At 51.1% G+C, this 20,979-nt stretch overlaps 1 protein-coding gene and 1 pseudogene across 1 annotated transcript; one reads left to right on the top strand and one right to left on the bottom strand.

The window, feature by feature from the left end:
* The first annotated feature begins 8,636 nt into the window (after window positions 1-8,636).
* Window positions 8,637-20,966, top strand: Polr3h (RNA polymerase III subunit H). Its single transcript, XM_075960091.1, has 6 exons — window positions 8,637-9,043; window positions 13,304-13,400; window positions 17,496-17,582; window positions 17,979-18,042; window positions 18,719-18,920; window positions 19,662-20,966. Exons 1-6 carry the CDS (start codon window positions 8,933-8,935, stop codon window positions 19,713-19,715), a joined length of 615 nt encoding a protein of 204 aa, XP_075816206.1. The 5' UTR covers window positions 8,637-8,932; the 3' UTR covers window positions 19,716-20,966.
* Window positions 11,227-11,418, bottom strand: LOC142845351 (small nucleolar RNA U3; annotated as a pseudogene).
* Window positions 20,967-20,979: the final 13 nt, after the last annotated feature.

Genomic DNA, 20,979 nt, shown 5'->3' with positions numbered 1-20,979 from the left:
TACAAAGTGAGTTCCAGGACAGGCTCCAAAGCTACAGAGAAACCTTGTCTCGAAAAACAAACAAAACAAAACAAAAAGGCATGATGGTGCATGCCTGCCTTCCCAGCACCTGGGAAATAGTAGGAGGTCTGGGAGCTTCAGCACAGCCCCAACGACCTTGTCATACTTTGTCTTGGAGGGGAAAAAGCCCAGGCTCTGGCTCCTTTACGTTCTTGTTCTTTCTGCTATGCCACAGTACATTTGAAGGGGCTTCTTATCCCCCGGGCACCCATCTCAGGCACCCATCTCCTCTGCCATGGGGCTCATCTTTCAGCACTTAAAGAACAAGTTCTGCATGTATTTACATGTATGTGCGTGCGTGCTCACAGTGGCACGTTCGAGGAGGTCAGAGGACAGTTTGGGAGAGTTGGTTCTCTACTCTCAGATGTGGGCCTTGGGATCAAATGTAGGTCCTCAGGAAGTGGCAAACAACCCCAGCCGGGCTCTTTTCTAGGTGCTGGGGAATCCAGCCAATGAAGCAAGAACTCTATCTTCATGGAGCTGACAGTCAAGTAGGGAGAAGGCAATAAAACAACCTAATAACCACGTGTAGTCATGTTAGAAGGCAATAAATGTTCCTGAGGACTAGAAGCAGGAAGTGGGATAGGGAGTGGCTGGTAGTGGATGGCTTGTGACTGAAAATGGGAGGTCAGGTAAACCCCAGCCCGGCTCCTCCCCAAAGGTGACAAAGCACTGTGGGGTCCAGACAGGAGGACAGAGTTTATTTTATTGCTTGTGCTGGTCATCACCAGCCTGCCTTCGTTTTAGGCTTGAAAGCCATCTTAATGTACAGACAAACTAGGCTCGTTCCTGTTTGTGGTTAAATCTGTTTCTCAAGGATTGGGCTGCGCCCCAACCGTAACCTCAACTACAAATGGGTCTGTACTGCCTGCTGCAGGAAACTGTAGTCACGCCGTAGTTTCTAAAGGTTGTTATGACCACCTGTTGTTCTAACCACCTTGTTATGACCACCTTGTTTTGTTCTGCTCCTTTAGCCCCCCCTTTGCCTGCTAAATTCCCCATTTGGAAACCCCCATCTCTGGGCTATAAAAGCCTTATCTTCCCGACCTTAGGGGAGGCAGCCCATGTACCTGAATTTAAAATGTTTATTTTATTTATTTATTTAGTTAGTTTCTTGAGACGAGGTTCCTCTGTGTAGCCCTGGCTGTCCTGGAACTCGCTCTGTAGACCGGGCTGGCCCCAAACTTACAGAGATTCACCTGCCTCTGCATCCCAGGTGCTGGGACTAACGACACGTGCCAACACCACCCGCTAATCTTACTTTAATTTATTGCTGGTTTTATTTAATTAAACTGATTATGATGAGTTGGATCAGTCTTTCTCCTTGCCTCTTTGAGATTAACGCTGGGATCAGACCCAGGACCTCAAACACATCCAGTATGGGCCTAACTGAGAGCCTCATTCCAGCACAAGAGTGGAAATTGTATTTTTTTTGATTTTCGAGACAGGGTTTCTCCGTAGCTTTTGGTTCCTGTCCTGGAACTAGCTCTTGTAGACCAGGCTGGCCTCGAACTCACAGAGATCCTCCTGCCTCTGCCTCCCGAGTGCTGGGATTAAAGGCATGCGCCACCACTGCCTGGCTTTGGAAATTGTATTTTATTATTTTTGAGGGTCTCACTATCATAACTCCGGTTGGTCTCACACACCCTCCAGCCTCTACCTCCCGAGAGATCAGAACATAAGAACCACATCTGTCTCCTGAGTGAGAGTCTTGCAGGGTATGATGGTGCATGCCTCTAATCCCAACAAGTGGACAAAGAAGGATCAGGAGTTAAAGACCAGCCTCAGCTTCACAGTGATTTCCAGGCCAACTTGAACTGTATAAAGGATGTAAAAAAATAAACAAAAAAAACCCCAGAAAAACAAACAAAACAGAAGGACATAAAAACAGCAAGGCTGTAGACCCATCCAAGCAGTTCTACAGGCAAAGGGAGCCAAACATGGAACCCTTGCAGAAAGCAAATAGGCCGAGGGAGGATTTTAAAAGATGTGGGGAAGGGGGCTGGAGAGATGGCTCAGTGGTTAAGAGCATTGCTTGCTCTTCCAAAGGTCCTGAGTTCAATTCCCAGCAACCACATGGTGGCTCACAACCATCTGTAGCGACGTCTGGTGCCCAGAAGAGGTGGGCAGACATACAGACAGAATATTGTATACATAATAAATAAATAAATATTAAAAAAAAGATGTGGGGAAGAAAATATATCCTTAATTTTGCTCTCTGGGCTTTTTGCTTTGTTATTTTGATGTGCTGTGCTCTCCTCAAGTTAATTGTGTACTGAGGATGTCTTCAACTCCCTGACCCTCAGGCCTCCATGTTGCAAGTGTCTATGTTACAAACCTTTTTTTCTTTTCTTTTTCTTTTCTTTTTCTTTCTTTCTTTCTTTCTTTTTTTTTTTTTTTTTTTTTTTTTTTTTTTGATTTTTCGAGGCAGGGTTTCTCCGTAGCTTTTTGGTTCCTGTCCTGGAACTAGCTCTTGTAGACCAGGCTGGCCTCAAACTCACAGAGATCCACCTGCCTCTGCCTCCCGAGTGCTGGGATTAAAGGCGTGCGCCACCACCGCCGGGCAAAGCAGGATCTTTCTATGTAGTCCTACTTCTCCTGGAACTCACTATGTAGACCAAGCTGGTCCCACACTCATAGATCCACCTGTCTCTGCCTCCTGAGTGCTGGGATTAAAGGTGTGCATCACTGCTCAGTGCTTTTTCTTTTCTTTGGGTACAGTCATGCCTGGCTATATTGCCTCAGCTGGCCTTGAACTCCTAGTCAGAAGCGATCCTCCTGAATCAGGCCCCAGAGTGACTGAGATTGCAGGCATGCCTCACTATGAGTCCTGTGTTGTCAGATTTAACAATAAATCTCGAATGTGATTCCACAGCAATATACCATCATTCTTTCCGTGACTTCACATTTTTCTCTTAAAAGATAATACTACGTGTCTTTTCTTTTCCCCGGTACTGCTTTTACCAAAGGACAGTTCCTTCTTTTTGAAAATAGAGTTTCACGTAGCCCAGGTTGGCCTTGAGCTTTTGATCCTCCTCCTCCGTCCTTCTCTCCAGGGCCAGGATTATAAGTGTGCTCCAGCTTGTTCTGCTACAGACTCCTTTGAAACCAGCGCTGTCATTGGTGCAGGGTGGGGTCCGGGGACTTCACTCTCCTGGCACAAGTGCCTGATTCCTGTGCTGTGGCGTGGGAGCGTCATGCCCTGCGCCTCCCCACTAGACTCTCTCACACACAGGCGCGTTCCCAGCTCTTTCCCCCTTCACTCTTTCCCTCTTGGCAATCACCATTCTGTTGCCCTTTTGTTCATTCAAATGAGCCACATTTTTAAGCCCTGGCCGGATGCCAGTCCCTGATCTGGGCCCGGATGTTGTGGAGAGAAGTCCTACAGTGGTCCTCTGCTGTCGGGGAGCTTGTAGCCTAGTTGTTTGTATTTGGTAAACCACCTTAATCATCCGTGGAGCAAGGCAGAGAGTTAGTAAATGGCAAATGGCCGGATCTTTCTTTTTCCTTTTCTTCTTCTTCTTTTTTTTAACCGAAGCGTAAATCAAAACTTTGTGCCACAAAAGTTTTGAACTGAATACCATAAAAGAGGACCGGACTCTGAAACCCTGGGCTCTGAAGCTGATCAGCCCGTCCTCCACACTTTCCTGCCCCCTCCCCCACCCGTGTTAGTTTCCCATCCATAGCTGAAGCCCTCAGGCGTTGGTTTTGCCCACTTCTGCCCCTGAGACTGAGCTATCCCTCTCCTAGTGCCTAAGACCACATCACTCTGACCAACTTTGCTGCCTCCTGCTGCCAGCCTGCTCTGGTCCTCTCCCAAGGCCACGCTTCCTACCCCACCCCCTTCAGGCCTTCACCACCACCGTCCACCCAGCTGATGTGTGACTGTGTTGTTTTCCTGTTTGGACCAAAGGCACATGGGCACACACAAAATGGGCAAATAAAAGTGTGACTTTAAAATACTTTAAAAAGTAGACGGGCCCAAAGCTACAGAGAAACCCTGTCTCGAAAAACCAAAAAAAAAAAAAAAAAAAAAAAGTATACGGGGTCAGCTAGATGGCTCAGAAGGTAAAAGAACTTGTCACCAAGCCTGAGGATCTGAGTTCAATACCCAAGACTCACATGATAGAAGGAGAGAACCTACCCTGCAAGCTGTCCTTTGACCTCAGTGTCTGCACCATAGCATGCGTACACACATTACACACAAATGCAATTTTAAAGTTAAGGAAAGAGATACTACAAAAGTGTTTGAGCGTGTTGTTATATGTGTGTGTGATCCCAGCTACTCAGAAGGCTGGGTTAGAGGGTCGTTTGAATCCAAAGTTGGAGACCAGCATGGGCAACATTTAAGACCTTCCAAAAACAATGTTGAGGATGCAGCGTAGACGGTGGAGCACTTCCTGGTGTGCTCGAGGCCTCAGGGTGGATCCTTGCATTATAAACAAATTTATTATTATTATTATTATTTATTGAGACTCACTATACCTCTGGCTCTTCTGGAACTCAATATGTAGACTAGAACAAGCTGCTTTTGAACACACAGAGCTCTGCCTGTCTCTGCCTCCTGAGTGATGGGTTGAAGGTGTGTGCCACCATGCCCAGCTGATGGTAAGGGACTAGAGAGGACAAGGGAGCCTGCACAACTGGGAAGCAGAGAGAGGAAGAAAGGGGGAGGGGACACTGGAAGGACAGCGGGGAGGAGAAGGAATGAGAACGTAGACTAAGGGCATATAGCTCTCACACTTGCTGGCTGTATGTTACCTTGACACAAGCTAGAGTCATCTGAGAGGAGACAGCCCAGATTGAGAAAAAGCCTCCATAAGATTTGGCTGTATGTGAGGACATCTTGATTAGAAACTGATACAGGAGGCCCAGCCCATTGTGGGTCCTGGGTTCTAGAAGAAAGCAGGCCGAGCAAGCCGTGGAGAACAAGCCGGCCAGCAGCATTCCACCATGATCTCTGCATCCACTCCTGCCCCCAGATTCCTGCCATATTTGAGTTCTTTTTTTAAAAAAATATTTATTTATTTATTATTATTTTTTTTTTTTGTTTTTGTTTTTCGAGACAAGGTTTCTCTGTGGCTTTGGAGCCTGTCCTGGAACTAGCTCTGTAGACCAGGCTGGTCTCGAACTCACAGAGATCCGCCTGCCTCTGCCTCCCGAGTGCTGGGATTAAAGGCGTGCGCCACCATCGCCCGGCTTTTTTTTTAAATATTTATTTATTTATTATGTATACAATATTATTTCTATGTGTCTGCTTTCAGGCCAGAAGAGGGCACCAAACCTCATTACAGATGGTTGTGAGACACCATGTGGTTGCTGGGAATTGAACTCAGGACCTTTGGAAGAGCAGGCAATGCTCTTAACCTCTGAGCCATCTCTCCAGCCCAAAATATTTATTTATTATGTATACAATATTCTGTCTGTGTGTATGCCTGCAGGCCAGAAGAGGGCACCAGATCTCATTACAGATGGTTGTGAGCCACCATGTGGTTGCTGGGAATTGAACTCAGGACCTTTGGAAGAACAGGCAATGCTCTTAACCTCTGAGCCATCTCTCCAGCCTTGCATATTTGAGTTCTTGCCTTGGTTTCCCTCAGGAGACTGTCACCTAGAATATGTGGGCGAAATAAACCCTTTCTTCCGTAAGCTGCTTTTGGTCGTGATTCATTTCAGCAATAGAAACCCAGACTAAGACAGTTATAAAGAGGCCATGATGAAACTTTATATGCAAATCTTTTTTTTTTTTTTTTTTGGTTTTTCGAGACAGGGTTTCTCTGTGGCTTTGGAGCCTGTCCTGGAACTAGCTCTGTAGATCAGGCTTGTCTCGAACTCACAGAGATCCGCCTGCCACTGCCTCCCGAGTGCTGGGATTAAAAGCGTGCGCCACCACCGCCCAGCTTATATGCAAATCTTAAACATAAAAGAAAGAAAATGAATAAAACAGGCGTTCTGTTGGATCGTTTCCCAGCTGCGGCTGGTGTGCTCTCTGAGCACACGTAAGGAAGTCTGGACTAACTAACCTGTAGTATTAGCTGGTTTAAATGTCTAGATGTGGGGTGAGTGTGGCAGGGCATAACCCATCACACCCTAGGACGACGGTTCTCTCCCTCTGGGTCTTGACCTCTTTGAGGGTCCCATATCAGATGCCTTAGTTAGGGTTTCTATCGCTGTGAAGAGACCCCATAAGCACGGCACTCTTATGAAGGAAAAACATTTCATTGGGGTGGCTTGCATTTTCAGAGGTTAAGTCCATTAGCATCATGGTGGGACATCGTGGCGTGCAGGCAGACATGGTGCTGGACAGGGAGCTGAGTTCTACACTTTGCGTAGACAACAGTAAGTGGTCTAACGCACTAGGGTAGCCCGAGTATAGGAGATATCAAAGCTCATCCCCGCAGTGACACACTTCCTCCAACAAGGCCATACCTACTCCAACAAAACCACACCTCCTAATAGTTCCACTCCCTTTGGGGGCTATTTTCTTTCAAACCATCACATTGGATATCCTGCATATCTGATATTTACAACACGACTCATAACAGTAACAAAATTACATTTACGAAGTAGCAACAAAATAATTTTATGGTTGGGGGCCCCTTAATATAAGGAACTGTGCTAAAGGATCCCAGCACTAGAAAGGTGGAGAACTGCTGGACTAGGAGCATCTGCACCTGCAAAGCACGGAGTCAAGGGCTGACATACAGTAAGAGCCTGAAAAGTTTTCTTTTGGCTGGAGAGATGACTCAGCAGTGAAGAGCCCTGGCTGCTCTAGCAGAGAACCAGGGTTTACTTCCCAACACCACACATGACCAGTTCTAGGTCATTCGAGGTCCTCTTCTGCACTTACACACTTACACATATGCAGGCAAAACACCTCATACACAGACACAATTAAGACAAGCTACCCACGCCAGGCGGTGGTGGCGCACACCTTTAATCCCAGCACTCTGGGAGGCAGAGGCAGGCGGATCTCTGTGAATTCGAGGCGAACCTGGTCTACAAGAGTTAGTTCCAGGACTGGCTCCAAAGCTACGGAGAAATCCTGTCTTGAAAAACCAAACCAAGCCGGGAGGTGGTAGTGCATGCCTTTAATCCCAGCACTCGGGAGGCAGAGGCAGGTGGATCTCTGTGAGTTCGAGACCAGCCTAGTCTACAAGAGCTAGTTCCAGGACAGGCTCCAAAACCACAGAGAAACCCTGTCTCGAAAAACCAAAAAAAAAAAAAAAAAAAAGAAAAAAAGAAAAAGAAAAACCAAACCAAACCAAAACAAAAAACCAACCAACCCCAAAACAAACAAAAGCAAAACAAAAACGAAGTTACCTATGGATATCATAAAGGTCATAGCTAACCAATTCTTACCTCCCATGTCAGTTATCTGAAATACTTTGTTTCTAAGCGGTGGGGAGGGACGCTAGTGTCTTACAGGTGGCAAGGACCCTTCTATCACTGAGCTAAACTTCCACTCCTCAGCTCCAGCCCCCAAATACCTTAGTTTCTTTTCCCTGTTTCCTTTTCTTTCTTCCTCCTCCCCTGCCTTCTTCCCCCGACCCCACTTCTTCTTTTCCAAGGAAGGGTTTCTTGTACCCAGTCTGGCCTTGAATTCACTGTAGAGCTGAACTGAACTCCCAATTCTCCGATCTCTCACATTCTGGGGTTATAGGTGTGTTTGCCATTGTGACTGGCTCTCCAAGGTTATTTTTATTTATTGGCGGGGTGTTCGATGCTAAAACACAGGATCTCATTTTGTAACTCAGGCTGGCCTTGAACCTTCAGTAATTATCTTTTCTTTTTTTTTTTAAAGATTTATTTATTAATTATGTATACAGCGTTCTGCCTGCATGTACACCTGCAAGCCAGAAGAGGGCACCAGGTATCATTACAGATGGTTGTGAGCCACCATGTGGTTGCTGGGAATTGAACTCAGGACCTCTGGAAGAACAGTCAGTGCTCTTAACCTCTGAGCCATCTCTCCAGCCCCAGTAATTATCTTTTCTAGGGCTGCTGGTATCATACACCTGAGAACATTAGTATGCACTCGTGTGCTTTTTGTTGAGTATGTCAATGTGGCACCACTTTCTGTCATCCAGAAAGGTTCTGGTGATCCTTTCTTGCCCAGCGTCTTGGGTACAGGTCTGGGGCAAGGACTGGTTTTTGTTGTTTGAGGCAGGGTTTCTCCATGTAGACTAGACTGGCCTCAAACTCAGAACTCCACCTGCCTCTGCCTCTCGAGTGCTGGGGTTCAGGGTGTGCGCCAACAAGCGCGGCTATACGGATTGGTTTTATTAGATTTGTGTTTTTAAAGCATCTCTCCGGTTGAGAAAAAGATAACCAGGCCTGAAGTGCAGACTTGTCTCCTAGCAACCAGAACTCCCTGAGGGGCCTGCGGTTGGCTTGCTTAAGAAGGAGGTCCCGCCCCCTCAAAGCTCTACTCCGCTCCTCTCCCCTCACTGGCTGGAGACAGCAGGAGGCCCCGCCCACCTCATGACCACGCCCCTCTCCGGAGCCTCGTGTAGCTCCGTACCCCTCCGGGGCGGGCACAGGCTTCTTATTGGTCAGTTCTCCGGAAGCTGAGGGACTTCGGAAAGCTAGTTGCGCGTGAATGGTGCGTGGCTGTCGCTGCCGCTGCTGCGCGAGGGGCACGCGGAGCGGTGCGGGGAGGCTCAGGATTTGGGGGGGTGGGTGGCGGGCCTCAGCTTCCTCCGGGGCCGGAGAGTAGCATCCGCAAGCGGCACCGCAGGCTCTCCTGCGCGGCCCGGCTGCCGGCTTGGCTTGTCAGGCTAAGAGGGGACCGAGGCGGCTTGGGGGACCTCCACCGCTCGCAGGCCCCGGTGCTTGACAGGCTCTCGGGTTCCCAGAGCCCCGGCGCAGGATGTTCGTCCTGGTGGAGATGGTGGACACCGTGCGCATACCGCCGTGGCAGTTTGAGCGGAAGCTCAACGATTCCGTTGCCGAGGAGCTGAACAAGAAATTGGCTAATAAGGTACTGGGCCCTCGGGCTGGCATGCAGGGTCCGATCCCGTCCCCTGCTAGCCTGGCTGACGCCTGGTTCAGCTTTAGCCTAGCCTTGGACACTTAAGTAACTTCATGTCGGGGTCTCCTTTCCTCTTCTTTTCTCTGAGCCAGGCTTGGATGTTAGAGGTACCCCAAGTAGTAAATGGGCCGGGCGAGGTAGCGCACACCCGTGGTCCCAGCTTCTTGGGTCGTTGAGGCTTGCGAGATCGTGAGTTCGGGGCCAACGTGAGCAACTCTGTAAGCCCCTGTCCCAAACAAATTAAAAAGCGTCGGGGTGTCGAACAGTGATTAAATTTGCTTGGCCTTTGCGGGACTGTTGGTTCCAGCCTTAGTATGGCCAGAAAAGAATCAACGGAGATACCACGCTCAAAATAAGTTTGTAAAAGCGAGATTCCACATCCAGTTACTGTGCTGCCTCGGCCAAGTCACCGTCTCTGGGCCTCAGTTTTTATTAAAACGGGGATAATTGCTTTTCTCTCAACTGTGCATTGGGTGGCTCTAGTAGCCCAACGTTGTCTGGAGGTTTGTCTATTCATTCTCAAATCGGTGTTTTTCTTTCATTCATTCATTCATTCATTCATTCATTTATTATGTATACAATATTCTGTCTGTGTATATGCCTGCAGGCCAGAAGAGGGCACCAGACCTTATTCCAGATGGTTGTGAGCCACCATGTGGTTGCTGGGAATTGAACTCATGACCTTTGGAAGAGCAGGCAATGCTCTTAACCACTAAGCAATCTCTCCAGCCCCCATCATATCGGTGTTTTTCACTCCTGCTGTGGGCCATGCCAGTGGAGAGGCCTTTCTGCTCTCCTGTGGTGACTGCTTAGCCACTCTTCTTCATGTCGTCTCTCTTCACACTTACCACAGTTATTTTCTTGTTTATTTCAAATTTTTTTTTTTTGAGATGGGGTTTCTCTGTAGCTTTGGAGGCTGGCCTGGAACTCAGAGATCCTCCTGCCTCTGCCACCCAAGTCTGGGATTAAAGGCGTGCGCCACCACCACCCAGCCAGATTTTACATTTTTTATCTTTGTGTATACCTGTGTGTGCCACAGTCCACAGAAGGTCAGAGGACAGTTTGTGGATCCTTCCACCATGTGGGTCACTGGGATTGAAATCAGCTGTCAGGTTTGGAGGTCGGTGGCTTTCCCAGCTGAGCCTTCTCACTGGCCCCTCGGATTTATTTGGTTACTGTGTTCTCTTTCCATGGATACAGGGGTCTTCTCAGACTTATTCCTTTAACTATCTCCAGCACTTAGCCAGGGTGTGGCGAGAGATACAGAGGCTCTGGCCCTGTGGTGTACAGTGAAGGGAAGAAAAGTCTTGACCGGCAGGGTCTCACAGTTGAGGGTAAATGCCAGGAAGGGCAGGCATTTACACTCCTGGGGAACAGGAGAAGCCAAGTGGAGGCTCTGTGGTGAGGGTTGGAGCAGGCTGGGTATGAGGATCTGTGCAGGCAGAGTCATGAGCACCTGCAGAGGCCCTGAGGAAGGAGGGGTTGGTGGCCTCTCACAGGGCACCAAGGAAGCTGGCGTTGCTGCAACAGTGAGGGAGGACACTGTAGGAGACGGTGTTTGGAGAGGTGGGGGCAGAAAGAGCAAGACTGGCTGGCTTTCTATAGGAGACAGGTGATCCCTCTACGGGAGACTGAGGTGGGGAGGAGGCACACATACAAACCTGAGGCCTGGCCGCTGGGGGAGCGAATTCACGGACTCTGACTTATTTTGGTTTGGCCTTGCAATCAGAGAGGCCTGCCTGCCTCTGCTGCGCAGGTGCTGGTATTAAAGGTATGTGCCGTTGTCTCGGTCACAGTTCAGTTGCCATGGAGAGACACCAGGACTAAGGCAGCTTCTGGAGGTTTAGTCTGTTATCAAGGCGGGGCACACATGGTGCTGGAGCATCAGCTGAGCCTACCTTTAGATCCACAGACCAAGAGAACAGCAGTTTCAAAGCCCACCCCAGTGGCACACTTCCTTCAGCAAGGCCACACCTCCTGATCCTTCTGATCCTTCTGAAATAGTGTCTCTCCCTGATGCCTCAGCATTCAAATCCATGGGCCTGTGGAGGCCATTCTTATCCAACCCCCCACAGCCACCACATCCAGGGATTCTTTTGTTAATTTTTTTTCCCTGAAATCCGTGCAGACTGCCCACCCTCCCTCTCCCTATCCAGAGGGAGAGAGCAGATCATCAGCCGCGAGAGGCAGCTGCAGAAAGGCAGCAGCCTGAGCTGCCTCACCCTCAGGACCACATCTCGTCCTCGTGGTCACGGGTGCCCCACACAGTCAGAGAAGCCTCTCCAGTAACAGACTATAGAGATGTTCCCTGATGGTGCACGCCTTTAATCCCAGCACTCGGGAGGCAGAGGCAAGAGGATCTCTGTGAGTTTGAGGCCAACCTGGTCTACAGAGTGAGTTCCAGGACAGCTAGGGCTGTTACACAGAGAAACCCTGTCTCGAAGAACTAAAAAAGGAAAAGAAATCCCTGAAAGTGTAGTCTTCATTAATTTTTTTAATTCCATGTATTTTGCATGTGGGTGTACATATCACAGCACGTATGTGTGGGTGAGGACAGCTGTGAGGAGATGGTGAGTCTCCTATGTGGTCCTGTGCTGCAGCTTACTTAAGTCGTCCGGATTGGTGGCAAGCACCTTGACTGCTGGACCCTTTGGCCAATTCCACCTCCCCACTTATTTTTTTTTTTTTCCGAGACAGGGTTTCTCTGTGGCTTTGGAGCCTGTCCTGGAACTAGCTCTGTAGACCAGGCTGGTCTCGAACTCACAGAGATCCGCCTGCCTCTGCCTCCCGAGTGCTGGGATTAAAGGCGTGCGCCACCACCGCCCGGCCTCCCCACTTATTTTTGAGGCAGGGTCTCATGGGACCTGAACCAGGATGGCTCTGCCTCCACCTCTCAAATCGCTATACCTGGCTGAGGCCAGGTCACTGACCGCTGTGAGAGGCGCCCCCACAGAAGAGCTCACGGGGGGCTCTGCCCCAGCTCTGAAGTGCTCTGCTGCCTCTGAGTCCCTGCCAGCTCTGGTGAGGTGTGTGATTTAGAGGGTGGCGGATGTGCAGACACCGAGACAAGAATACCAGAGTGTGGGTTTGGGGGGTGTGGGGCTCTCTCTCTTGAAGGGCTTGACCACATACCCCTGTGAGAGCCCAGACTCTGTGTGTGTGAGGTGGTCTGAGTGTGGCAGGGTTCTTGTTTATTGTCTGTGATTTGGAGCATAGCCTTTAAGGTACTGGAAAATAGAGACTTGAGCAAGGCTTTCCACTGCCAGTCCTCACAGTGGTGACAATTTGGTCATTTGTGGTCTCTGAACCACCAGGAGACTTCATGTCCACCCTACTCACTTAATAACGCTTCAGCTGGGGTCTCTTTTCTTTAGGGAGGGGTCGGTTTGAGCCCTGGCTGTCCTGAAACTCGCTCTGTAGACCAGACTGGCCTCAGACTGCCTGCCTCCACCTCAAGAGTGCTGGAATTAAGGCATGTGCCACTGTAGAGAGCTGCGTGGAGCTGCACCTGACTCCTATTATGGCTAAGGCCTGATCACGCAATGATTGTCAGCTGCTTGCATATGCGTGGACCTATGGGCAGTGCCCACCTGGCAATCCGGGGTTGGTGGCCCGTGCCTTTTTAAGGGCTGGGAGAGGTTTGCCCGGAGAGAGAGAGAAAGAAAGAGAACAAGGTTCTGAATAAACTGCCTAGCAAGGAGAGCTCTGGTGTTGCGTCTTCCTTGCTGGTCGAGGTGGGCGTGATATGCCACGATGCCCAGTCTGGTGACTCTTGTTTTTTTTTTGTGTTTTTGTTTTTCGAGACAGGGTTTCTCTGTAGCTTTGGTGCCTGTCCTGGAACTAGCTCTTGTAGACCAGGCTGGTCTCGAACTCACAGAGATCCGCCTGCCTCTGCCTCCCGAGTGCTGGGATTAAAGGCGTGCACCACCACCGCCCGGCTTCTGGTGACTCATTTTTGAACATGGGAAAACTGAGGCTCAGAAAGTCAAAGCAGTGTCCTTGGTGGTCCCACAGTGAGGTGGAGTGGCTGGTCGTTCCAGCCCTGCTCTTTCCAGAGTTCTGCGTCGTGAGGTCCCTAACAGTCAGCTCCTGCAGAGTCTTAGCTCATACCCCTCTAAAACAAGGGGAACTCGAAGCTCGCTTATAAGGAGGAGGGTTTTGGAGATGCTGGACCCTGGTGTCACTGTATGTATGCACGTGTGTGCACAGGTCGTGTACAACGTGGGACTCTGCATCTGTCTGTTTGATATCACCAAGCTGGAAGATGCCTATGTATTCCCAGGGGACGGAGCCTCACACACCAAAGGTGGGTGCCTTCTCTTCCTAGGGTGCCATATTTCTTGGGGCTCATTTTTCTGTAGCAAAAGATCAAGTTGTCATGCCTCTTGGGGTGGCAGGAGACCTGGACCCCAGCCTAATTCTGCTAGGAATTTACTTCTGTGACCATGGGTACTCTTGTTCCCTCTGGGCCTCAGTTTCCTTTCCTGTCAGACAGCAATGTGGATGGGGAGAGTCTCAAGGCTGCTACGGTTTTGAGATTGGGATTGTGGTTCAACCTTCGGGTCCCTTGGGTTCCATCCAGTGCCCCCAATCCTTGCCCAGCCCTCAGGCCACTCATTGCTTCAAGAGTGTGGTGAGAAGGCGTGCTAGGCAAGGACCCTGAGCGGAGAGCAGAAGGTGAGGGTAGAGTGGCCTAGTGAGGTCTGGGGACCTGGAGGGGCAGGTAGGCCACAGCAATTAAAACTGGGCTCAGCAAGTGGCTCAGGGATAAAAGTGCTTGCTGTACAAATCTAGAGACCTGAGTTTGATACCCAGAACTCACTAGAAGATAGAAGGAGAGACCTGACTGCACACAGTTGTCCTCTGATCTCCACATGGGGTGTGTGTGTGTGTCCGTCCTGAGCAGGGATGTGATACGTACCTGTACTCCCAACACTTGGGAGGTGGAAGCAGTAGGACCAGGAGTTGCAGGCCAGCCTGGGCTAACCGCGATAGTAGCTTCCTTGCCTTAGGACTGCCAGGAGGACTAAGATATTAATATAGTAGAGCTCGCTGGGCGGTGGTGGTGCACGCCTTTAATCCCAGCATTCGGGAGGCAGAGGCAGGCGGATCTCTGTGAGTTCGAGGCCAGCCTGGTCTACAAGAGCTAGTTCCAGGACAGGAACCAAAAGCTACGGAGAAACCCTGTCTTGAAAATCAAAAAAAAAACAAAAACAAATAATATAGTAGAGCTCAAGATGGGGCCTGGGCACCGAGGAAGTGTGGCATTGCTTGTTTCTGTTGGTTCTGGGGGTTCCTTGGGTGGTGCTATTCTGGGCCGGTCTTGGCCAGGGCTGGAGTGTCTGGTGTGATGGTTTCAAAGGTCTGAAGTTCAGTGCCTAAGTATGTCTTCAGCCTTGCCTAGAGGCCACTGACCAAGAGCTGTCACATGGCTAAGACTGAGGAATGGAGAGACAGACTTTCCCCTTGTGAGGGAAAGTGTAGTAAAACTGAAAGGGATGTGCATGTGGGGGTGAAAGGGTGGTGGGAGGGGCTGGTCAGCTTAGGATGTAGGGACTCCTAGTCCTGCTTGCATGGTGCCATCAGCAGGCCTGGAGGAACTCTGCACCCTGTCTTCAGGCCCTGGGTAGAATGTGTATCCTCCCCTTGCCCAGGGCTTGCAGTGTCAGCCCGGAAATGCGGCAGAGGCAAAGAGTCCTGTGACAGACACACAACGCACAGTGGGGAACCTTATCTTTGTCCATGTTGGTCAGCCTCTCAGCCCAGGGACGGGTGGTCGAGCATTCTGGAGTGGGCAGAGGCAGCCCGGGGTCTGTGCGGGCATCCTGAGACTAGTTAGTTGACATGGTGTTGAGCTCTGCAGAGAGCCCCAGCAAGCAGGCTGTCTTTGTTTTGCCTAGGAATTTTCATGAGCAAGCCCAGAGCATGGAAACAGCTATGAGTAGCCCTGTTCCCAGAGAGGAGTGCCAAGCTGAGCTTGGCTCCGCGCTTGGACAAGGGCAAGGCCTCTATTCTCAGGGAACACTGCTGAGCTGGGCAGGCTCTGTTCTTGGACAAGAGCCTGTTGTCCAAGAGGCAAGTGCTAATAACTCGAGGAATACCAGAAACAAATTAGCTTTAAGGAAATGCTGCCTGTTTTCCCTTGGTGATATCTGACACTTGGTCTCCAGTATTGGTTTGTATTATCCCCTAGACCCTGCTCACCCTGGGTCTCTTGTTTCACCGAGGGAGCTGTGTAAAGTTTGACCCTTGGAGTAAGTACGTCCCACAGACCTGTGCTTCTGGCTCTGGTTCCTGGGATGAGGGCTGGGCAGCTACATTTACCTGTCACATAGTGGGAAGCTCTTGAGGGCCATGAGCACTGCGAGAGCATCGGGCCAAGCCCCGCTTCCTCCTCAGAAGGTCAGCTTGTTAGAGTCTTTCCTCTCCTTTCACCATTTGGGTCCTGGTGATCAGACTCCCGTGGTCAGACTTGGTCGCAGCCTCTTTTTCCACTTTGCTGGCCCTTCTTTGGAGTCATGGCCGCTTCAGTGCCTCGTGTGAATGAATTCAGGAATTTGTTCTTTTCCCAGAAACTCCCAAGAGTGTGGAGTACACGTCCCCAGGATGTAGAGTTCGTATAATAGAATACATCTGCTTATGCCTGCTAAGAGCAAATGATTCAAGTAGTTCTGCCCTCCCTCCGCTGCCCCCTGCTGGGGTGGGAATGGAGTACAGTCCTGGGGTGGAAACCCAGGGCCTCATGTCATTGAGTGTTCCACAACTGGGCCACATCTTCTAGCCCTTGGCTGTTGTCTTTTAAGACGGGGTCTCTCTCTGTAGCCCTGGCTGTCCTGTAACAATTCATCATGTAGACCAGGCTAGCCTCAAACTCACAGAGATCTGCTTCCAGGGTGCTGGGTTAAAGGTGTGTGCCACCATGCCCAGCTTCAGCCTTCCTTTTCTTTTTTTTTCTTTTTTTCTTTTTTTTTTGGATTTTTGAGACAGGGTTTCTCTGTAGCTTTTTGGTTCCTGTCCTGGAACTAGCTCTTCTAGACCAGGCTGGCCTCGAACTCACAGAGATCCGCCTGCCTCCGCCTCCCGAGTGCTGGGATTAAAGGCGTGCGCCACCACCGCCCAGCTCAGCCTTCCTTTTGGAGGCTGATTACTGTGTGTGTGTGTGTGTGTGTGTGTGTGTGTGTACACCGTACAGTAAAGGTGTGTGTGCATTGTCAGCGCACATGGGCTGCTCATTGCTTAGGCCCTGGGCCCTGCTTTACATGCTGTCCTCTCCTCGTAGGCCTGCGCCAAACTAACCTGGCGGAGGCTTTGAGCTGAATGCTAGGTGCTGTGGGGGGCAGTGTGTTTTCGTCCTGTGGGTAAGCGGCCCATGTCTGCTCCTGGCTGCATTCTGGAAAGTTAGTAGAAGGCTCAGTCACCTTTAGGATGCTTGTCACCTCACGGGGTAGTGTGCAGGAAGACAGGTGGACAGAGCTGGGCAAGGTAGGCCACTGAAGGAGCCCTGGTAGAAGCCTGTGCTAGGAGCGAGTCTGAGGAAGGCGCATTCAACCTGGTGGCCTTGTCGGGGGAGAGACATCTAGGGTGGCTGTTAACCTGTGGGTCGTGACCCCTTTGGGTTGCGTAGCAGATATCCTGTACATCCGATAGTTAATTACGATTCATAAGTTGTAAAATTACAGTTAGGAAGTAGCAGCAAAAATAATTTTATAGTTGGGGTCCGTGTATGAAAAGGTTGCAGTATTAGGAAGGTTGAGAAGCACTGACCTAGAGGCTTCCCGTGACCGAATAGGCAGGGGAGCTGTGTAGTTAGAGTGGCACCCCAGCCTCTGAGCTGCCTCTTCCTCGTGTGTTGGAAACGTGGCTGGCCCAGGCAGTTCATAGCTGCGCTTGGCTAATGGCAGAGAGCATCTTCCTGTTTGAGAGGTGTGGCTTCTGCTAAGGCCAGCAGCCAGCCTTTCCCTTGGATTCAGGTGAGTGGGGAGCACACAGGACAAGGCCTGAGGACCCCTGAAGACTCCCCAGCTGTGTCTGGCGTTTTTAGCATCCTGTCGCAGATTGGCTGTGCTGAAGGTGAGCTTGCTGGGGGACGGGGAGTTTGGAATTGACTTTGGAGTCACTAGTGGTCCAGAATCAAGGTTCAGGTGTGACTTGAGATGGACTTGGAAACCAGCCTTAGTCCAGGGCAGCAGGAGCTGCTGGTCCCTTTGGAGACCAAGCTGTGACCTTGCAGAAGAGAGGGAGGGTCGGTTCTCTGGCTTAGCAGACAGGTGTAGACCTGCAGGAGGACTTGGCATGGACCATTGGGCAGAGAGGTGGACATAGGCGAACGTGATCAGCCCCAGGCTCCATGGCCACCAGGGAGGGTCTGGTGTAACTGACAACAGTATCCCTTCTTTTCCAGTCCATTTCCGATATGTGGTGTTCCACCCGTTCCTGGACGAAATCCTCATTGGAAAGATCAAAGGCTGCAGCCCAGAGGGTGTGCACGGTAAGGGAGGGAGACTGCTGGGGTGGGGCGCAGCGGGGTGGGTGTGTCTGCGGACCAAGTGAGGGTGCCCTGTCCCCTCATCCAACTGTCAGGTTTCACTCCAAGGCTACAGCTTAGGATCTTAGGGTGGCTACTGAGCAGGCATAGGTGACGGGCGCACTGTCCTATAGCTCTCGGTGAGCACTCAGGGTGGAGAACTAGATCCTTGGAGCTTTGCCCAGGGCTGCTCAGCACTTGTTGGCGGTATGGTTACAGATATGGGGCTTTGAGGAAGGAGGGACAGATTGCCCTGGGGACGCCTGGGCTGCACTGGGAAAGGGACTTGCAGTGTCCAGCCATCTCTTCTGTTGTCCCTTTGAAGTTCTCATCCCGTGCCATCATGTTCATTTCTTCCAGTCTCTTTGGGGTTCTTCGATGACATTCTCATCCCCCCCGAGTCACTGCAGCAGCCTGCCAAATTGTATCCTCTCAAGGTTAACGGGGCAGCTGACATCCCCGCTCCTGTGGTGACCCGGGCTCTGTGATCTGCCACTGCTGGTGTGAAGCACCAGGTCCCCTGCTCCACTCTGACCTGCAGGAGTCATTTCAGAGATCCTCCCCCTAGGAGCTGGAGTGCAGAGCCCCTGTGCTCTTCCTACATCTGGGCTGTTTTTAATGGGACAGTCAGCGGTCTTGGGAGAGGCTCAGCTGGCTTGTCACAACTGTATTCAGAGCTCCCAGCAGTCGCCTGACATGGAGGTTGCAGTGTGCCACTAGAGGGCAGTGTGGCTCTGCAGGCTGTGGGGGAAGCGATCAGCCTCTGCAGGGCAGGGGTAGGGACTGAATTGTCAGCAAATCCAGCCTAGCCTGGTTTTCCTCAGGCAGGTACCTTTTAAACCTACCTCATTTTCTGGAGACCAGGGGATCCATGGCCTTCTTGTCAACCCAGTTAAGGCTTGAATGAAGCGTGTGGGGCCCTGGGTCATTCTCATCTCCAGACATGGGTCCTGGCACAACTAGCTCCTCTCCAAGGAACAGCAGCAGCTTTTTCTGGGATTCCCAGCCTGGAGTTGGCTCTAACTCGGGTAAGTACTTCCGAGGACCCTCTGCCTCCTGAACCTGCAGAGTGTGGTTGTGGCCTTGACCTTGGTCTCCAGTGACGAGGCGGAACAAGTCTGGGTGTGGGAGTATGAGACTGAGGAAGGAGCTCATGACCTGTACATGGACACTGGTGAGGAGATCCGCTTCAGGGTAGTGGATGAGAGCTTTGTGGACACGTCCCCCACAGGACCCAGCTCAGCTGAGGCTGCCTCTTCCAGCGAGGAGGTGCCAAAGAAGGAAGCGCCGTACACGCTTGTGGTAAGCTGATGGGGGGTTGCTTTCTTTTTTGGGGGGGGGGGTGACAGGGTGTATGTCTGGAACTAGCTCTTGTAGACCAGGCTGGCCTCAAACTCAGATCTGCCTGCCTCTCGAGTGCTGGGATTAAAGATGCGCACCACCACATCTGGCAAGGAGGCTGCTTTCTTGGAGTTCCACTTCTAGAACCCCCTCCTTAGCAGGTCAGATGTCTTATGAGTGTCACCTGTCACTTCTTAGCCTGCTTTTGTGGACTGGGGCTGAGGTGGCAATGTTGCTGTGGGTGTTGGGCAGGCTAGATGGGAGTATGTCCTATGCCCCCAGAGGGACAGCTCAGACTGGATTATGTCATGGAGATCTTTTAAGGGAAGGAAAGAAAACCACGGAGGGGTTAGAGAGGTTAAAGTGGAGACTAGAGCAGGGTTCCAGGGAAAGGGGAGTCTTGGGTTCCTCCCTCGGTGTGACTTTGGGGGGCTCAGAAAGATAGGTCTAGGGCTGAGGAAGGATTACCTGATCCCACTTGAGGCCATGGGGCCAATACGTTAGCTTTTTCCTAAGACCCTGGAGCTGGGGCAGGAGAGACACTGTGGTTCCCAGTCTCTCCACAGCCTCTTGACTGTTAGGACTCCCGACCTTCCTTTTGCCTGTGCTGGGCCTGCTGGGTGCTACAGGGCGGGCCACTGGGCCTGCTGTCCTGGGCAGTGCAGCTGAATGGTGACAAGTGTGCCTGTTTTTCGCTAACAGGGATCTATCAGTGAGCCAGGCCTGGGCCTTCTCTCCTGGTGGACCAGCAATTAGCCCTGGAGCTTAACAGTGACTGGCCAGCCCGAAGACCCTGCCCAGACCTGACAAAGTGGAGCAGATGCAGATTCTGAGGAGTGCTGCCCAGAGCTAGGCTGGGTGGAACCAGGAGTGCCGCCCACTTGTCTTCCCGAGCTCTGGTTCTCTGCCCTCTGGAGCCACCCCTGAAGTCCTCTGCACTGCACTGCTTTTGTTTTCCTGACAGTCGCATTGATCCAGGCTGGCTTCTCACTTGCCGTGCAGCAGAGTAGCCTTGAGTTTCTGACCTCTACCTCTTGAGTGCACGTGCACCCCCACGTTGAGTTTATGTGGTAGGATGGAGCCAGGGCTGTGTGCACACCAGGCAGGCACTCTACCGACTTCCCCAGCACAAGGACTCGTTTATTTCTTCAGTGCTGAGGATGGAACCCAGGACCTCTCCCATGTGAGGCAGGTTATTGTACTACTAGGATACAATAGGATGAGCTGGGCCCGTCCTATCCTTCCTTGTGAACTTCTGGTTTTCAGTGACAGAAGGAAATTTAATAAATAATGACAGCAGCAGCAACCCTCCTTTCAAGAGCTGGCATGATATAAGGTCACCAAATTGACGACCTGGGACAGTATTCCCAAGCTCGACAGTTGTAGGACTTGGGCATTTATGAGGGCAAACTCCCTCTGCTGAGCTTGGTGCTCTGTAGTAGTAGAGGCACCAGGCTATAGCCATCCTCCCCCAGCATTTGGAACGAGTAGCGCCCTCCCCCACCCCCCAATGAGCCAAACCAACTCCTTGCCTAGGAAATGGAGGCTGTGGGATTACTGTCCTAGGGCTACCTTATAAGAAGCCTGGTGCTGCTGCCGCCTCAGCTGGGACAAGTATGGGGTTTGTGATGCCCCACGCCTCGGCAAATGACTGCCAAGCCCTGCTGTCCTTTTCTCCAATGGCAACAAGACACTTGTGATAGACCTCCTTGGCCTGCCTGGGTCTTCCCATCTGATGCTGCCTAAGGAAGAAGCCCCACCCTTCTGCAGAGGCGAGGGTTGGCAAACGGCGTTAGTTTTCAGGCTGCTTTATCTAGTTCAGGCTGGACTTGGGAGGCAGAGGCAGGTGGCTCTCCAAGTTCAAGTACTGGGCGCTGGGATTTAAAATAGGTGCTGCACCTCCTCTCAGGGCAGTTAAAGACCAGATCTAGTGCATCAGTCGCCAGGGACCGGAGGAGGCAGCTCTGGGTCCCTGAAGCTCTAGCTGACTGCAGTTATCCCAACTTTGCTTTAATAACCC

Source organism: Microtus pennsylvanicus, chromosome 2, assembly GCF_037038515.1.
Source record: "Microtus pennsylvanicus isolate mMicPen1 chromosome 2, mMicPen1.hap1, whole genome shotgun sequence".
Lineage (NCBI taxonomy): Eukaryota > Metazoa > Chordata > Mammalia > Rodentia > Cricetidae > Microtus > Microtus pennsylvanicus.
The sequence above is the reverse complement of the archived record's forward strand: the minus strand, read 5'-3'. Positions and strand labels throughout refer to the sequence as shown.